The following is a 17977-nucleotide window of genomic DNA, read 5'->3' on the forward strand; positions in this document are numbered from 1 at the left end:
CTCATCACCGTCATCACCACTGTCACCATCACCATTGTCATCATCATCACCTTTGCCATTGTCATCATCGCCATCATCTCCACCACTGCCACCATCAGCACCTCCATTGTTGTCAGTGCAGTCAGGATCAGCATCATCGTTACCAACACCACCATCATCACCATCATCAGCAAAAACTAGTCTGTCTGGTAAGTCGAACTTTTTATTTGTGAGTCACTTCCCTGGTTGTTTTTAGTTTATGTGCTTTTATGGTTGTGTATAGTCAACCCTGGGCTTCCCAGGTGGCGATAGTGGTAAAGAACCTGCCCGCCAATGCAAGAGACGTGGGTTTGACCCCTGAATCAGGATGATCCCCCAGAGGAGGGTATGGCAACTCACTCCAGTATTCTTGCCTGGAGAATCCCATTGAGAAGCCTGGCAGGCTACAGTCCATAGGGTCACAAAGAGTTGGACATGACTGAAGTGACTTTGCACACTTGTGACTAATGACTAGACTATGACTAATGTGCGTAGCCAACACTAAGCATCCAAACATGAATTTTTAAGTAAATTATTAAGATATCTGCAAAATATTTGAGTATCTGCTGCTGCTGCTAAGTCACGTCAGTTGTGTCCAACTCTGTGTGACCCCATAGACGGCAGCCCACCAGGCTCCCGTCCCTGGGATTCTCCAGGCAAGAGTACTAGAGTGGGCTGCCATTTCCTTCTCCAGTGCATGAAAGTGAAAAGTGAAAGTGAAGTCGCTCAGTCGTGGCCGACTCTTCACGACCCCATGGACTGTAGCCTACCAGGCTCCTCCGTCCATGGGATTTTCCAGGCAAGAGGACTGGAGTGGGGTGCCATTGCCTAGTGCTATGCAAATAAACATCCCTATGGATGAATCATTCTTCATTTTTAGCTAGGAGCCTGAGGTTGCATTCATGGCCTCCTCTTCGTCCATCAGCCACTGTCCTCATCCAGATACTCGTCACCTCTTCCTGCCTGGATGAACTCAGAATCCTAATTGGCTTCCCTGCCCACAGGCTCCCAACATTCTATAGTTGGCCTGTGGTCAGAATTCAGTTCAGTCACTCAGTCACATCCAGTTGTTTGCAACCCCATGGACTGCAGCAGGCTAGGCTGCCCTGTCCATCACCAACTCCCAGAGCTTGCTCAAACTCATGTCCATCAAGCCAGTGATACCATCCAACATCTCATCCTCTGTTGTCCCCTTCTCCTCCTGCCTTCAGTCTTTCCCAGTGTCAGGGTCTTTTTAGATGAGTCAGTTCTTCACATCAGGTAGCCAAAGTATTGGAGCTTCAGCTTCAGCATCAGTCCTTCCAATGAATATTCAGGACTGATTTCAAGTTAGGCTTATTAAGATAAAAGTTACCTACAGTAAAAACTGTCATAGTACAGAGAATTTTGAAAAATCGTTACAGCTATGTAACCATTGCCACCATTAAGATACAAAACATTCCATTACTTTAAAGGATTCTCTTATACCCGTGGCAGTCAGTCCTCTCTCCTGACCCCCAGATTCTGGCAACCACAGATATGATTTCTGTGCCCATGGGCCTGCCGTTCCCAGAATATTATGTATTGAATTAAGACAATGTGCCACATTTTGTGTTGGGCTTCCTTACTTAGCATAATACTTTTGAGATTCATCAGTAGATTTCCATGTATCAGATATCCATTCTTTTTTACTGCTGAGTACTATTCCACTGCATGAATATACCAAAATTTATTTCACTGTTTACCATTTGATGGATATTGAATTTATTTCCAGTATTTTATTATTATTAATTAAGTTCCTAAAGCATTCACATGCAAGTCAAGTGTACCATTTTTCTTTCCCACCAGCAACACTTGAGAGTGACAGTTGCTCCATGTCCTTGGGAATACTTTGGATTTTCTGGATTTTCTTTGGCCATGATAGTCTCTACTATAATGAGATAGTGATATATCTTTGTGGTTTTAATTTGCCTTTCCCTATGACGAATGATCCTAGCTTTTGCATGTGCTTATTTGCATCTCTTCTTCGGTGAAGTGTCTGCTGAAAGCTTTCTTTCTTTTATTTTATTCTTTTTATTTTAAATCAGATTGTTTATCTTATTGTGTTCTAAGAGAGGTCATTATACATTCTGGAAACAAGTATCTTTTCAGATATGTGTTTTGCAAATATTTTTTTCTCAGTCTATGACATCTTTTCAGTTTCTTATTGGTGTTTTTTGAAGAGCATAAAATTTAAATTTTAATGAAGTCCAGTTATCAAATATTTTTCTTTAATGAATTATACTTTTGTGTTTTATCTAAGGAATCTTCACTTAACCAAAAGTCTCACAGATTTTCTCTTTTCATCTAGAAGTTCCATAATTTTAGGTTTTTTATTTAACTCTATGATCCATTTTTGTTCATTTTTTAATATGGTTTAAATTATAGCTCAAAGGGTTTTTTTTCATAGAGATGTCTAATCATTCCAATGCCATTTGTTGAAAAGACTCATCTAACTCTGCTGAAATACTTTGGCACTTTTGTCAAAAATAAAATAACCATTACATAACCATTTACAAAAATAAAATAGACCATACATGGTCTATTTCTAAACCCTTCTACTGATTTATGTGACTGTTGGTACACCTGTAACACACAGCGTCTTGATTACTGTAGTTTTTGAGTAAGTATTTTTTTAGAGTAAGTCTTGAAATCGGGTATTGTGAGTGTTCCAACATTGTTCTTTCTTCTTCTCTTTCAAAATTATTTTGGCTAACTTAGGTTTTTTGCCTTTCACAAATATAGTATTTTAGAATCAACTTACCAATTTACACAAAAGAAATGTCTGCTAGGATTTTTAATTAGGATTGCCTCTACATATAAAGTTGGAGGAAGTTGGCATCTTAACTATATTGAGTCTTAGGAGCCATCTATACACTGTGTCTCTTCATTTGCTTAAGTCTTTATCTCATCAGAAGTTTGCATTTTTCCATGTACAAATTTTGCACATACTTACCAGACTTATCCATAAGAATCCCTTGGTTTGGGGTGCTATTATAAATGGCATTTAAAATTTTTTCTCTTTCCATGTTTATTTATGTGGCTAATGAGTTAATTTTCCCCCAAATAGCCAAGTATTTATTGAATTGGGAAAATTATGATAAATTTTTAAAATATATTCACTTCTTAGTTCATAAACCCCACTCCTATCTGTTATCAGATCTGATTTCCAGTTTTATAGATCAGGAAACTGGTGTTCATTTGTACCTAAGTGTGTGCTAAGCAAGAGTTAGATCTCAGATTAGAGCAAACATGTCTTTAAGCTGGACATTCACTAAGCCCTTGAGAACTGGCTTCTTGTGTTTCACAAAGAGATGCTAAACATGGTGTAGGGGGTGAGACAGCTCTCCTTTCATTCAGCTTTCCTTCTGGTTCTCTTCATGTGTCTTGTGTGTTCACCTCTAGTTGATGTTTTCTTTTTACTGCAGCTGCTGAAGTAACAATTGCCCCCATCACCTCTGGAGAAGAGCAAACACCAACAGGTATACAAAATATAACTCGAGTTTGCAACAAAACTTTATATTCTGTATATTCAAGTTTACAAGTTACTTCCCATTTCTGAAAATAAGAACAAAAAATGGAAATTTAATAACAAACATTGCTAGGAGGCTCCAGCCCTTACCAGGATCTTTGAGGTAGTCAAATAAAGATGTTTCTGAGATTGTGCTCCCAGAACCACTAGTTCAACAAGACGTTAAGGTGAATCACACAGGTGCGCGCACACACACATTCTGTGATCTCATGAATTTAGGCAACATTGCATTAAACAAACTAAACAGGTTTCCTCACTACAGAATGTCTGTTGTTCAGTCTCTCAGTTATATCCAACTCTTTTGCTTCCCCATGGACTGTAGCCCTCCAGGCTCCTCTGTCTGTGGAATTCTCCAGGCAAGAATACTGGAGTAGGCTGCCATTTCTTCTTCCAGGGGATCTTCCCGACCCAGGGCTCGAACCCAGGTCTCCTGCTTGGCAGGCGGATTCTTTACCACTGAGCCATCATGGAAGCCAACAGGATGTCTAGGAGCCATCCAGTATAATTAACCTTATAAAATTCCCACGAGAAGTCATGGGTTGCCATGCCTATGAAATACACTTGACCCAAATTCCTTTGTCTTCATGTACCATCTATTTGGAAGTTTTCTGCCTAATACAGTAAGGAACATGTGAAGTCCAGGTATTTGGGGTTAATGCATATGCTGCCAGAATATTTTAATCAAATTGAAATAGCATAGCCCCTCATCTCCCTAAATATGTGAATTTGCTGTCCTCTAATACCTGTGCTGCCTGAAGCGAGGTCCCCCCTCCCCCTCTACCTGTTAAAGTCCTACCGTGGCTGGGCTCCTTTTCTCCAGGTAGCTTCCTCTGGCCTCCACAAGGACACACATCCTCTGTACTTGTGTCTTTTCTGTTGACATTGCTCATAATCCACTTCATATTACAATTACTTAGACACTTATTCTAGCTTCCGACTGAGTTACTGACTGACAGGTTCTGACTGACAAGCCTTTGAAACGCAGGCTCTCTCTCTCTTTGTATCAAATATTTTAAAATAAAGGATGGCATACAGCGTAATTGTAGAAGCTGCCTTCATTTCCTTTAGTTTTCTTAAACATGATGTTCGTAAACTCGTCACCTGTTTTTTTAAAGATTTATTTCTACTGAGCCAAAGATTTAAGGTTTAGTTTGCCATGAACATAGAAGAGATGAATAAAAAAATTAAACAATCTTGTTTGATGATGATGGTGACTGACTTAGATGAACCAAAAGAAAAGAAAAAACTTCAGAAGGGTGACTTCCCTGGTGCTCCAGTGGTTAAGACTCTGTGCTCCCACTCCAGGGGATGTGGGGTTCAATCCGTGATTAGGGGTTCAATCCCTGATTAGGGAACTAAGATCCCACATGCTACATGGCGTGGCAAAAAAAAAAAAAATTTAAAAAACAAACAAAAAAGTTTCCTTTAAAGACCAAAAAATACTTCAGAAACGTCTTATCGTGAGTCCTCCCAGGATGTGTCTACTTTATTCTTTTCACTGTGCTGACAGATGGCGACCTAGCTTCGCTGGCCCTTCCAGCTGACAGCTCCTTGGCGCCTTCACACAGGCTTGACACCAAGGCCTTGACACCCACAGGTACAGGAAGCAATTCCTGAGAAATCAAGGGCTCATGGGTCATGTGGGAGAGGCATTCCTCCCAGCTGGAGGGAGACCGCAGGCACGGTTAAGGTGGGGACAGCCCGCTGACAGGCTATGGGATTCAGAGCAATTTTCTTTCACCTCTCTGAGTTTCAGTTTCTTCATCTGTAAGATGGGAACCCACCCCTTACCCTGTGGGGTTGTTGTAGGGAGTCAGAGAGAAGCGGTTATGTTAGTGACTGTCTGAGGCTCTGGCACTAAACTCCCGAACAGCAGGCATGAGTTCCTGCCCGCAGTGCCCTGGACAGAGTAAAGCCATTAACAAAGACTCAGGGGGCAGAGGGGCCAGGCAGCTCTGAGACTGACGTAGTTCTGCGTGGCCAGGAGTCTCTTTCGCTGTATTCAGCCTACAGACAGTCTTGTTTCTTGTTTCATTAGATACACTGAAATTGCTTATTTCTATCGCTGTCCATGTTAGGGGGAATAACACAGGCTCTTGTTGGGAGAATCTAGGAATTCAGGCAGTTTCTTAAAGAGAGCCTTTGGAAAGGGGGATAAAGTCTTCCTGAGGGGACTTGAAATTGAAGATTATCCTGGCTCTTCTTGCTATCTGGGTGGCCGAGGACTGCGTGATCTTGCATGACTGTAAAATAGGGATGTAACCACCTGGAGATTAAAAGGATAAAGGGAGCCTTCCGGATGTGGGAGGGCAGACCCCAAGTGCCTCTCCTCCTTGTTCCTCCCCAGGGGCCTGGATGGCCGTGAGGCTGGTGGGCGGCCCGGGGAGATGCTCAGGCCGCGTGGAAGTCCTGGTCCAGGACACGTGGGGGACCGTGTGTGACGACCTCTGGGACCTGGCCGAGGCCGCTGTTGTGTGCCGCCAGCTGGAGTGTGGCCAGGCGGTGGCGGCCCCCCCGGGGGCCCACTTTGGGGCAGGTTCTGGGAAGATCGCGCTGGACAACATGCAGTGTGTGGGCAGCGAGAGCCACCTGGGGCAGTGTGTGCACGGGGGCGAGGCCGGGCACAACTGCAGGCACCTGGAGGACGCCAGCGTCGTCTGCACAGGTGAGTGGCCACTGTCAGTCCCTGCCTGGAGGGCTGCTCCTGTGGCCTCCCTACTCACCCCTACACACACACACACCCCGGTCACACACACACACACACCCCAGTCACACACACACACACACAGCCCAGTCACACATCCCCCCTGCCCACAGCCCAGTCGCAGAATGTCAGTGGACCAGGCAGGCAGCCTGGCTCCTTCCCAGGTTGTTCAGCCGCCCGACCACCCCCTTAGCTGCAGCGATTGCTGAGTATGACTTACAGGCTGGATCCCAGCTCTGAAGTGGCTGGTTAGGTTTGAAAATTCTAAGCTGAACCAGAATCCAGCCAAATCAGAGTGTTGGGCATAAAAATTCAAATTCTTACATTTTGTGGCAAAAATAAAAGTCGAAGTGCAGCAGGTTCAAAGCAGCAAATTCTTTCGTTACATTAACTGACTGGAGCTGAGAAAGCCCTGCTCCTCTGGACGCCGAACAGCTTTCCGGTACACACGGCTCCCACCACTCAAGTCCCCTGTGGGTCCTCAGGAATGTTTGCGCCTGTGACCTCAGGGTGACAGGCCAAGTTGTCAGCTGGTATGCCAGGCCTTCCACATCTGGGCCTGGTGACCTCCCCAGAACTATGTGTCCCTCTGGCTGACTCTCTGCCCCTGCTACCCTCCCCATCTTTCCTGATTCTGCCCCACTGGTGACTTGAATAATGTCCCTGCAAATGACGAGCTCTCAGGCTGCACATGCCCACCTGGAGCCACCCTTGCCAACTCTTGAGGCCCCCAGGGAGCAGTGGACCCTGAAGATGTCCTGGGTCAGCCCAGGTTTGCTGCCTGGTCTTGTGTTCCAAATCCCCAGGAAATGCCAGGCTCCTCATGGGCAGAGTCTCTGCCTCTCTGCCTCCCACCCCTCTCTACCTGTAAGATGTTCACAGTAAACATTCTCCCATTAAGATGTGGTAACATGTACCGTCTCTCTCCACGTTACAGGTGCTGATTCCACAGCTGCTCCGCCTACAGGTAGGGCCCGTGTTACGTCTTCTACTAAACTCTGCATGATGTGAGAAGGCCATGAGGCTTAGAGTCAGATCCTGGTTTGATTCGCAGCTTCATTCTTTCACTTGTCTGTTCATTCAACCATGTGCCAGGCTCTGTGCCAGTGAAGCATGGGGGCCATGCAGTGGTCAAAGCCCTGGACCTTTCTTTCATGGGGTTTACTCCCTAATGGGAGAGACAGCATGACATATACCCCCTCAGTTAGATGACCAGAGCCAAGTGATGTCATCTCTCCCTCCCAGTTCATCTCCATTCCTCTTCATTAAAGTGGGAATGATACAGAGAATCTAGTAAGGTCATGAATTTTATGTGCTCAGTTGCTCAGTCGCATTTGACTCTTCGCGACCCCATGAACTGTAGCCCACCAGGCTCCTCTGTCCATAGGATTTCCCAGGCGAGAATACTGGAGTGGGTTGCCATTTCCTACTCCAGTGGATCTACCAAACCGAAGATCAAACCTGTGTCTTCTGCAGTGACAGATGGATTCTTTATCACTGAGCCACCAGAGAAGCCCAAGGTCGTATATTAGACGATACCTAAAGATTCCTGGCACCTGGCAGGCACTCACACAGCCATGGCCCCTTCCTCTGGTCATGTGCCCACCTAAGGGAGTGCATGTGGGGATCGGAAGGCCCTGAGCTGTTGGAATCTGATCCCGACTGGTTTCTCTTCAGCTGAATAACCATGGGCTTCCCTGGTGGCTCAGACGGTAAAGAATCTGCCTGCAGTGCAGAAGACCCGGGTTCGGTCCCTGGGTCAGGAAGATCCCCTGGAGGAAGAAATGGCAACGGACTCCAGTATCCTTGCCTGGAAAATCCCGTGGATTGAGGAGCCTGGCAGGCTACAGTCCATGTGGTCGCAAAGAGTCGGACATGACTGAGCGACTTAACTAACTTTTCAGTCTCCGTGTCATTAGAACAGGCACATTGGATGCTATGCTCCCTAAAATTCTATGCTTTTGATGTTCTGAGACTAGCAAGGAGGGAAGAAGTAGCCACATAGGTTAGCTGAATTAAGTGTACACCCCTGGGAAAGTGAAAGATGGTTGTTGAAAAACAGAGATGCAGGTCTTACAATAGAAATTGAGAGATACCTTCCCTCTAACATTTTGTTATGAAAAATTTCAGATATACAGAAAAGTTTGAGGGATTTAACGGTTAACTCCTACCTGGATTCTATGATAAATTTATCAATCCATCTATCATTCATCAACTTACCTTTTATTAAGGTTTGATTTATGTGCCATAAGGTTCACCCATGTTAAGATCCAGTTAGATGAACTTTGGTGATTGTACACGGTTGTGTGATCACCACTGCGGTCAAGATACACAGCAGTTCCCTCAGCCCCAGAGGTTCCCTCGAGCATTTCAGACCTGCTACCCTCCTCCCTGCCCCCTCCCCGAAGGATTTGCTGTGTGACCCTCCTTGCTTTGTTTAGGTGAAGTCACTACGCCCCTGGGGCGAGGGTAACCAAGAGAGAGGTGATAGCCCCCTGACAGCCCGCAGGCCGCAGGCCACTTGGGGCTAACTGTCTTTGCTTTTGCAAAGTGGCCATGTGGCCCGTGTCAGCTTGTCAACAGGCAGTAGCGCCATGTTCCATCCTAAATGGGGATCTCAGGGACGGGAGGTCACTGGCCTTAGCAGTGTAATCCTTATTCCTGCTGAATCCTGATGGGAGGCAGCTGCCCCTTGGAGTAGCTGTTTACCTTCTCGTGATGTTCTGAATCTTCCCTCTCGTCACTCCTTTCGTTTTCCCCCCATCAACAGCCCATGAGGACCTACTTCCCACATCACCAGCAACATCAGTGGCTCAAAACCCACCTGCTTCGGCGCCTCCAGGTAAGGCCGTTCCTTTGGAAGGGACAGAAGTGACACAGCCACACGCCTTTCATCACCCACCAGGCCACCCAGGCTTATCCATACATCTGCTCCAAGCTCCCCTGGAGCCTGTCATGAGGGCTTATAGCTCTGAACCATTACCTCTGCCACAGGCTATTGACCCAAGCAAAGTCAGGCCACAGGCCCCGGGGGTCGAGGACTAGGCAAATAGACAGCCTCCTGGGAGGAGTGGGAGGGTTACACTGCAGAGGCAGGGAGCGAGGCTAGAAGGTGAGCAGTCTTAACCCGCGTGTGATTAGCTTGGCATCAGTTCTCAGACTGGTTGGCATCAAAGTGAAATTTTGAGCTTCATCAACATTCTGGTTTCAGTTGGTTTGAAGTCTACATGCTTGCAGTCAGCAATTTTCATCTGGTAGGGGTCCACTTCCTGCAAGTACAAGTTAGGATTCTGTGTCAGGCCTTTAAAGATGGATACCATCAGACGCCTTAGAGCCGCACGTTGTCATGGGACCCTCATGGCAGCATGAAGTGTGTGGGTACAAAGCCACGGAAAGAAAGGAAAGCCAGGGTGGCAGAGGGCAGTCCAGTCCTCAACAGGCAGAGGGAGCGGCCAGCACCCTGAGACCCCTTTCCTCCCCCAGGAGGCTGGGCCCCCCTGCGGCTGGCAGGCAGCCACGGGAGCTGTGCCGGCCGCGTGGAGGTTTTCTACCAGGGCGCCTGGGGGACAGTGTGTGACGACCTCTGGGACCTGCCGGAAGCAAACATTGTCTGCCGACAGCTGGGCTGCGGCTGGGCCGTGGAGGCCCCGGGCGAGGCCTACTTTGGGGAAGGTTCCGGAAAGATCCTCCTGGACAACGTGCAGTGCAAGGGGCAGGAAGAGCACCTGGACGCATGCTCCCATGCTGGCTGGTTTGCTCACAACTGTGGGCATGGGGAGGATGCTGGCGTGATCTGTTCAGGTAACCCCACTCCCTTCCCAGGCAGAACCCAGCTGGGCCCTTTCGAAAAAGTCCTTTCCTAGGGACGGTGTCAAAAATCACAATTGAAAGTAAAGCAGGACAGGAGCTTCCTTGGCGGTGCAGTGGTTAAAAATGCTCCTTCCAGTGTGGGGAACTTGGGTTCGATCCCAGGTTGGGGAACTAAGATCCCACAGGCCACAGAGCAGCTAAGCCTGAGCACTGCAATTAGAGAGCCTGCAACAAGGAACCAGTGCAGCCAAAATTTTGAGAAAAGGAAAGAACGCAGGATGTTTTTCACTGACAGCAGATGTTTTCATCTCTCCCACTTACAGATGCTGAATACTCAGTGGCCTTGCTACCAGGTGGGGAAGGGGGTGTTCACGTGTGTGGTTTGTCAAAACCTGGTGGGGGGGACTTCTGCAGGAAATTGAATGGATTCTGTCCTCCAAGTCCATAGAGCAGCTCAGAGATGTGGAGTCGCTGACTGCCCCCTGGGAGAGAGGAAGAGCCCTTGGAAGTCATTTGTTCCCACCTCACCTCCTACCTCTTCAGTTCACTGTGCATTTCACACTCAGGAAGCAGATTCCAAATTTCCTAAACTTCTGCATGGCACTTTAGGGTTGTGAGGGGCTGGCAATGAGAAGCGGGTGGGGAGTGGTTGAGATGGGAGAGGCAGTTACGGACACTTTCTGCCCACGGGCAGCAGAAGGCTGACTGGCCAGACCTGGCCAAAGTCAAGGCTCAGTTTAATTCCTACCCTCTCCTGGCCTCTCTCTGGTCCTGGCCATTCTGGCCCCATACTGCTTCCTTGCTGTTGGTTTTCCCACTTGCTCTCAGCATCAGTACCTGGACTTTTCCACACCTGTGCCCCGTCTCCTTTATCAAACCCCCGGTCCCTTGATGCCTTGCCCTTCGCCAGCTCCTGGCCGAAGGGTGAGTCATGACCAGAGCTGAGTGGACAAGGTCTGATAAAGCTGCAGTCACATCCCCTCCTGGGCTGTCAGCCTTTAGGAGGTAGGAATGGATTGGTCCCCGGACCGAGTCTCCAATAGGAAGCTCTGGGCCAGGTGTTGCTGGCTGGAGAGATGTTGGGGACAGGAAGGAGCCACCGTGACCTTAGGCCCTGACCCACCATCTCTGAGCAGCACAGGTCAAAGGAAGCAGTCAGTCAGTGCCTCCTCCTGTACTTGCATTGAAGCCTCATAACTCCCCACACTGGGGTCACAGAAATTGACTACAGGAGCCAGAATGTCACATCTTTCATTTTCTTAAATTCCCAAATTTTAAAATATCTCATTTACATTCTCTGATTCTCTGTATCCTTCTCTGTCCTTTCTTTTTCATCTTCCTTTTTTTTTGTTTGTTTGTTTTTGTTTTGTTCCTCTCCTCTTGCTGGTATCTTGGACTTTCAGAAGCTCCATTAAACTTTTCTTAGCGCCTCTTGGAGATAAAGGGCTAAGATAACATGACAAGAGAGTGAGTGCATTGAAGTCCGAAAGATCCAGATCAGTGCTTCTTCCCTCTTGCACATGACCGCCCCCTGCATGCTCTGCTTCACCCCCAGAGGCGGGCTGAGGAGTTTTGGGAGGGGCCCTGATGATGTATCTCTCACCAGCTCCTTGGAGGCTCCTTGTGTGGGTGTGTCGCCCTCAATGCCAGCCGACAATCCTGTGTCCTTTGTGTTTGACAGGTCCCCCTTTGGATGTCATGGCAGAGACGGAGGCTGCAGGTGAGACCAGGCTGTCCTTGGTTGCCCTGATCATCATCATCTAGCTCAGGCCCTAAAGTGATTTTTCGAGGAAGTTGAGCAAAATACTACTGCCCTGTCTAGGTCACCCTTCTGAGCCTACATTCTGAGTGACTTGTCCAATAATGAAGGTTCCAGTTCCATTTCTGTTAGTCCAAGAAGGTAATCCAAATGATCAAGTGCGGTCAGCCTTCCTGGTCTCCCAGCACGGACACCACGTGTGCAGGACAGATGTGTGGCCATTAGCACTGCCACATTGCCAGGGCACTGCCCCAGGGCACCATTTCAGAGGCCTTTCACCACAGTGGGCACCTTCTCTGCCCTCTCTCCTTCTCTGACTTTCTGTGTCCTTCCCTGTCCTTCCTTTTTCATCTTCCTTTTTTGGTTTCTCTGCTTTGGCTAGGATCCTGGGCTTTCAGAAGCTCCACTAAACTTTTCTTAGCACCACTTGGAGTTGAAGGGCTGCTGCTGCTGCTGCTGCTAAGTCGCTTCAGTCATGTCCGACTCTGTGCGACCCCATAGACGGCAGCCCGCCAGGCTCCGCCGTCCCTGGGATTCTCCAGGCAAGAACACTGGAGTGGGTTGCCATTTCCTTCTCCAGTGCATGAAAGTGAAAAGTGGAAGTGAAGTCGCTCAGTTGTGTCCGACTCATCGAGACCCCATGGACTGCAGCCCACCAGGCTCCTCTGTCCATGGGATTTTCCAGGCAAGAGTACTGGAGAGGGGAGAGTTGAAGGGCTGGAGTAACATAATGCCTGGAGGGCCTAGCTGGTCCTTCTAGGGAACAGCTCTAGCTCAGTGACTGGAGCCAGCTGTGTGTAGGTCCACTTCTTACACAACCAGGTAATCTGATGGCAAAAGCTGTTGCTGCAGCTGTCACCTTTCATTTTGAACTAAATATTGGACAGATGGATAAACAAACCGACAAGCAGGTGGAGAATCAAATGGACAGTGGGTGGACAGATGGACACAGGACAAATCAGAGTTGAAGAGGGTGGATTACTCAGGGCAACTTCTTTCCACTTGGTGGATTTTCAGTGGTCTACTTTTAATAAATTACAAGTGCTAGTGGGTAGAACACGGCCATCTTCATATATAGAAGCTTCACATGAGCTTGACCTTAATTGTGAAAATAAAGTAGTTTATTCATTACTACTGATGACATGATAAAAATCGAAGCTTTAGGATATAGGACCCAGTGTAACCAAAACTGGAATCTGGCTGCTCACTGATCAAAAGCCAAGAAAGAGACAAAGTTGGTGGAAAGGAAAGTTTGCCTTATTTTGGATGCCGGCAGTCAGGGGCTGGGGGAATGGCGCCTGTCCAAAGGCTGACTCCCCTTTCCCCAACACTCAGGGGGCAAGAGCTTTTTATAGGCTGAAGGAGGGGGCTACATGCAGAAACAACATAGTCAGCTCTGACAAGTGTCATCTTGATACAGTTACAGATTGATTCAGTTCAGTTCAGTTGTGACCAACTCTTTGTGATCCCATGGACTGCAGTACACCAGGCCTCCCTGTCCATCACCAACTCCTGGAGTTTACTCAAACTCATGTCCATTAAGTCGGTGAGGCCATCCAACCATCTCATCCTCTGTCATCCCCTTCTCCTCCCACCTTCAATCTTTCCCAGCATCAAGGTCTTTTCCGGTGAGTCAGTTCTTCGAATCAGGTGACCAAAGTATTGGAATTTCAGCTTCAACATCAGTCCTTCCAATGAACACTCAGGACTGATCTCCTTTAGGATGGACTGGTTGGATCTCCTTGCAGTCCAATGGACTCTCAAGAGTCTTCTCCAACACCACAGTTCAAAAGCATCAATTCTTTGGCACTCAGCTTTCTCTGTAGTCCAACTCTCACATCCATACATGACCACTGGAAACACCATAGCCTTGACTAGACGGACTAGACAAATTAATTAGGTCCAGTTAATTTTCAGTTTCAGGGTCAGTTTGTTTCCATTTCTTCTGAGGCCAATTCTCAGAACTGCGGCAGCTTCTGTCATGGGTACACTCTGCTCATTATATTGTTAACTTCTCCACCTGATGGGTGTTTCAGTATCTATAAGACAGCTCACGGAATAGGGTTCAGAATATCATCTACAGCCCTTGAGGAGGAACTAAAGGTCCTTGACTTTGCTTCATGACTACCTTCTTATTATTTGGTCTCCTTTGACTATTCTCCTTTGTTTCTGCATGTTCTCCCTTCTCTGATTAAACTTAGTCTTTGGCTAAAGTTTTTCCGCAGACAAAAGGCAGGTGGAGGACATGGGGGGTGGGCAGGCGAGGACCATAGCGTCCTGCTCCGTTTCACCAGCATTGGGCAGTAACCAAGGGAAAGGTTCAGGCTGATTCTGGATAACTGCCCTATGCAGAAAGCACTAGTCAGCGGCAAAATTCTCTTGAGATCAAGAGATACTGCAAACTTCAGACCCAATGTCATGTCTTAATTTCCTAAGTTTACAAGAATTTTTTGACTAGTTTATACCTCTGCTACATCCTACGATGTACCTAACAAAGCAATGACCCACGAAACCTTTCAAGGAGAAAAAAAAAATGAAAGAAAAAAAAATGTCAACTATAGTGAACTGAGCAATGAAAAAAACTGAAATTCTGAAGTATCTCTCTGCTTTTAGGAAAATTTCAGTGTGGCAGAATCATTACTAACTCATCTGGAGCTATCAGGAATCCCCCTCGGAACAAAATGCATGACAACGTAACATGTGTGTGGGAAATCAGAGCTAACGCATCTGATCACATACGACTGGCGTTTCCATATCTTAAGTAAGTCAGAAGGACTTTCCTTAAGTGCACCGTGTGGTTTAAGATTCCAGGCATTTACTCCTTTGGTTTATTCTTGTAATTAAAAGAGTCTTTCTTTTTAAGTTTCTATTTTGAACTAACTACAAACACATAAGAAGCTAAAAAAATAACAGAGTCCCATGTCCCCTTCACTCTTCTTTCTCCATTGGTGACATCTTACATAACTGTAGAACAGTGTCAAAAACACAAATCTGACATTAGTATAATGCTGTTAGCTGGAATATAGACTTCCTCAGTTTTCACCATCTTTCTCTTGCACTTATGTGTGTGTGTAGTTCTGTGCAATTTCATCCCATGTATAGGTTCACTGGGTTTCCCCAGTGGCTTAGCAGTAAAGAATCTGCTGGATTCATGCAGGAGACATGGGTTCAACCCCTAAGTCGGGAAGATCCCCTGGAGGATGTGTTTTTGCCTGGAGAATCCCATGGACAGAGGAGCCTGGTGGGCTACATTCCATAGGATCGCAAAGAGTCAGACACAACTAAAGCGACTTAGCATGCACACACACATCCATAGGTCCATGAAACCACCACTACAATCTAGAACAGCGATCCCCAACGTTTTGAGCATGAGGGACCAGTTTCGTAGAAGACAATTTTTCCACAGATGGCGTGGGGATGGTTTCAGGATGATTCACGTGCATTATGTTTGTTGTGCACTTTATTTTTACTATTGTATCGACTCCACGTCAGATTATTAAGCATTAGGTCCCAGAGATCGGGGACCCTTGATCTAGAAGCAGAGTGTGTGTTCCCCGACCACAAAGGGGTAACTACTTTATCCTTCATTTTTACAGCCACCCCAGCCCCTGTCCCTGGCAGCCACTAAACTATTTTCCAGCTGTATGTATATTTTGAGACCATTCAATCTATGGAGTCATGCAGTATATATTCTTTTGAGATTCACTTTTCTCACTCAGCTTAAGGCCCTTGCGCTCCATCCAGGCTGTTGTCTGTATCAAGAGTTTGTTCCTTGTCATTGCTGAGAAGGTTTCCATTGTGTGGAAACCAGCGTTTGTACAACTATTTCTTCCGGTGAAGGACATTCGGGCTGTTCCCAGCCCCTCTGTTATATATAAAGCTTCTATGAGCATTCATATGCAGGTTTTTGCATGGACTTAAGTTTTCATTTCTCTGAGATTGATGATTGAGAATCAATTGCTAGGTTGTATAGTATGTACATTTTCAGCTTTTAAAGAACATGTCAAACTATTTTCCAGAGTGACTGCCGTTTTGCATTCCCTCCAACACTATATAACAGATCTAATTTCTCCATATCCGAGCCAGCATTTGGTGTTATTTTTTGTATTTTTATTGTTTTTGTTCAATCATATCTGTCTCTTTGTGACCCCATGGACTGCAGCATGCCAGGCTTCCCTGTCCATCACCAACTCCTGGAGCTTGCTTAAACTCATGTCCACTGAGTCAGTGAGGCCATCCAACCATCTCATCCTCTGTCATCCCCTTCTCCTCCTGCCTTCAATCTTTCCCAGAATCAGGGTCTTTTCTAATGAGTTGGCTCTTTGCATCAGGTGATATCCATTAATTTTGTATTAGCTGTCATTTTTAGCAAACAGGTCTTATATATGTTTTGTGAGATGTGTATGTTGGTGTTTCTTTTTTCTTTTCTCTTTTGGAGTGATTGTAAATAATACTGTTTTATAATTTTGGTTTCTACATGTTTGTTAGAAATATGATTGATTTTTGTGCCCATGAATTTGTAGCTAAAATGAAATTCACCTTGTATGCTTTGTATAGGGGTGTGTGTGTGTGTGTGTGTGTGTGTGATTGGGGTGTGAGAGACAGAGCTTGACAGTATGTATGTATGTATTTCAGCTTGCTGGTTAAAGATGCAGATTCCATGGAACCCTCAGACCTAATAAAACAGGAAAGTTTAAATTTTAATATTGTAAACTGTCAAGGTTGCTATCATTCATAGGTGAATGTCTTACAGAAACTAACCTTCAGAAACAAATTATTTATTGCTCTTGACTTTTGCTTCATCAAAATATGACTTGGAACAGACATCTCATCAGGCTGAGATGTGCAAATGGTTCTCTAATTCCGATGTTCTGTACAGAACTTCACAATAAAGAACAACAAAATCAGATGACTTCCACAAAGCCGGCTGAGCCGATTTGGTAGTGCACCTCCCTCTTGGGCAGGTCGGCTGCTGAAAGCCTGGACATAGGCTTTTTGGACCCTGAAGCCACGTCCTAGTGGCTGCCCATTGGCTGGCCCTGCCCCTGGGCCCCCGTTTCAAGGTACCTGTGGCCTCAGGGTGCTCTAGGCCTCATCAGGGTTACACTTACTGCACCAGGCTTTTCTCCCCTCTTCTAGTTAAAATCCCATCCCCAAAGGCAATGGCTCTCAGAAAAAAATGGGGTAAAGGCAATCTGCTATGTTTGGGCCCACCCTCCTGGCTCAGAAAGTAAAGAATCTGCCTGCAATGCAGGAGACCTGGGTTCGATCCCTGGGTTGGAAGATCCCCTGGAGAAGGGAATGGCTACCCACTCCAGTATTCTTGCCTGGAGAATTCCGTGGACAGAGAAGCCTGGCTGGCTAGAGTCCATGGGGTGGCAGAGAGTTAGACATGACTGAGGGACTCTCACACACACACACACACACACACACACACAATGTTTGAATGATGACAGCCTTTTGATCTTGCCCCAGCCTCTTGATAGCAGCAGAACAGTCTGCCTCACAGCAGACTCAGATCCACCAAGGTGGGGGGAGACTGAGGCTCCCCCGGTGCTTGCTTCCCCAGCCTGGACTGCACCAATGAGTATTTTGAAGTCCTGGACGGCCCTCCATCCTCAGCAAAGTCCCTGGGGAAGACCTGCTCTGGTACCTATCTCACCTACTCGTCGTCCTCCAGCTCGCTGACGCTCGTGTACTACCGAAGCTACAACAACATAGGGAAGAACTTCGTCGCGTATTATTACTCCGAAGCCAAAGGTGAGAAAGGGTGGTTAAGGGCAAGCGATCTGGAGCTGGGCTGTCTGCCTGGGGACTCTGGGATTTCAGGTGAGAGACTCAGCCTCTCCACGCTCCAGTCCTGTCCCTATGTAATGCGGAGAAGAGAGCCTTACTTCCTAGGTTTGCTGTGAGTGTTCCTGGAAAAGATGCAAGTAGAGCCCTCTGCACAGTGAGGCCCGTGATAAATGCTCAGTAACTGGCAGCCTCATCACAGGCTGTTCTTTCTCATGTAACCATCTGATGGCAGGCAGCCCGCTAGGAAGCCACTGCTGAAATTACTCTGAGTAATACTAGGTGGGTATCTACAGAAGGTGTGATCCCAGCCTAAGGGAGTCTCATGTACAATCTAGAAGGA

At 46.8% G+C, this 17977-nt stretch overlaps 1 protein-coding gene across 1 annotated transcript in view; it reads left to right on the forward strand.

Moving 5' to 3' along the window:
• The window catches only part of LOC122708560 (deleted in malignant brain tumors 1 protein-like), a 96042-nt gene that overhangs the window by 19881 nt on the left and 58184 nt on the right, over positions 1 to 17977 (forward strand). Inside the window, 10 exon segments of the mRNA XM_043924771.1 lie at positions 38 to 188; positions 3465 to 3518; positions 5916 to 6233; positions 7210 to 7239; positions 9043 to 9114; positions 9756 to 10073; positions 10406 to 10435; positions 11764 to 11802; positions 14455 to 14602; positions 17411 to 17601. Coding sequence (XP_043780706.1) covers positions 38 to 188; positions 3465 to 3518; positions 5916 to 6233; positions 7210 to 7239; positions 9043 to 9114; positions 9756 to 10073; positions 10406 to 10435; positions 11764 to 11802; positions 14455 to 14602; positions 17411 to 17601 — 1351 coding nt within the window.

Source organism: Cervus elaphus, chromosome 15 (assembly GCF_910594005.1).
Source record: "Cervus elaphus chromosome 15, mCerEla1.1, whole genome shotgun sequence".
Lineage (NCBI taxonomy): Eukaryota > Metazoa > Chordata > Mammalia > Artiodactyla > Cervidae > Cervus > Cervus elaphus.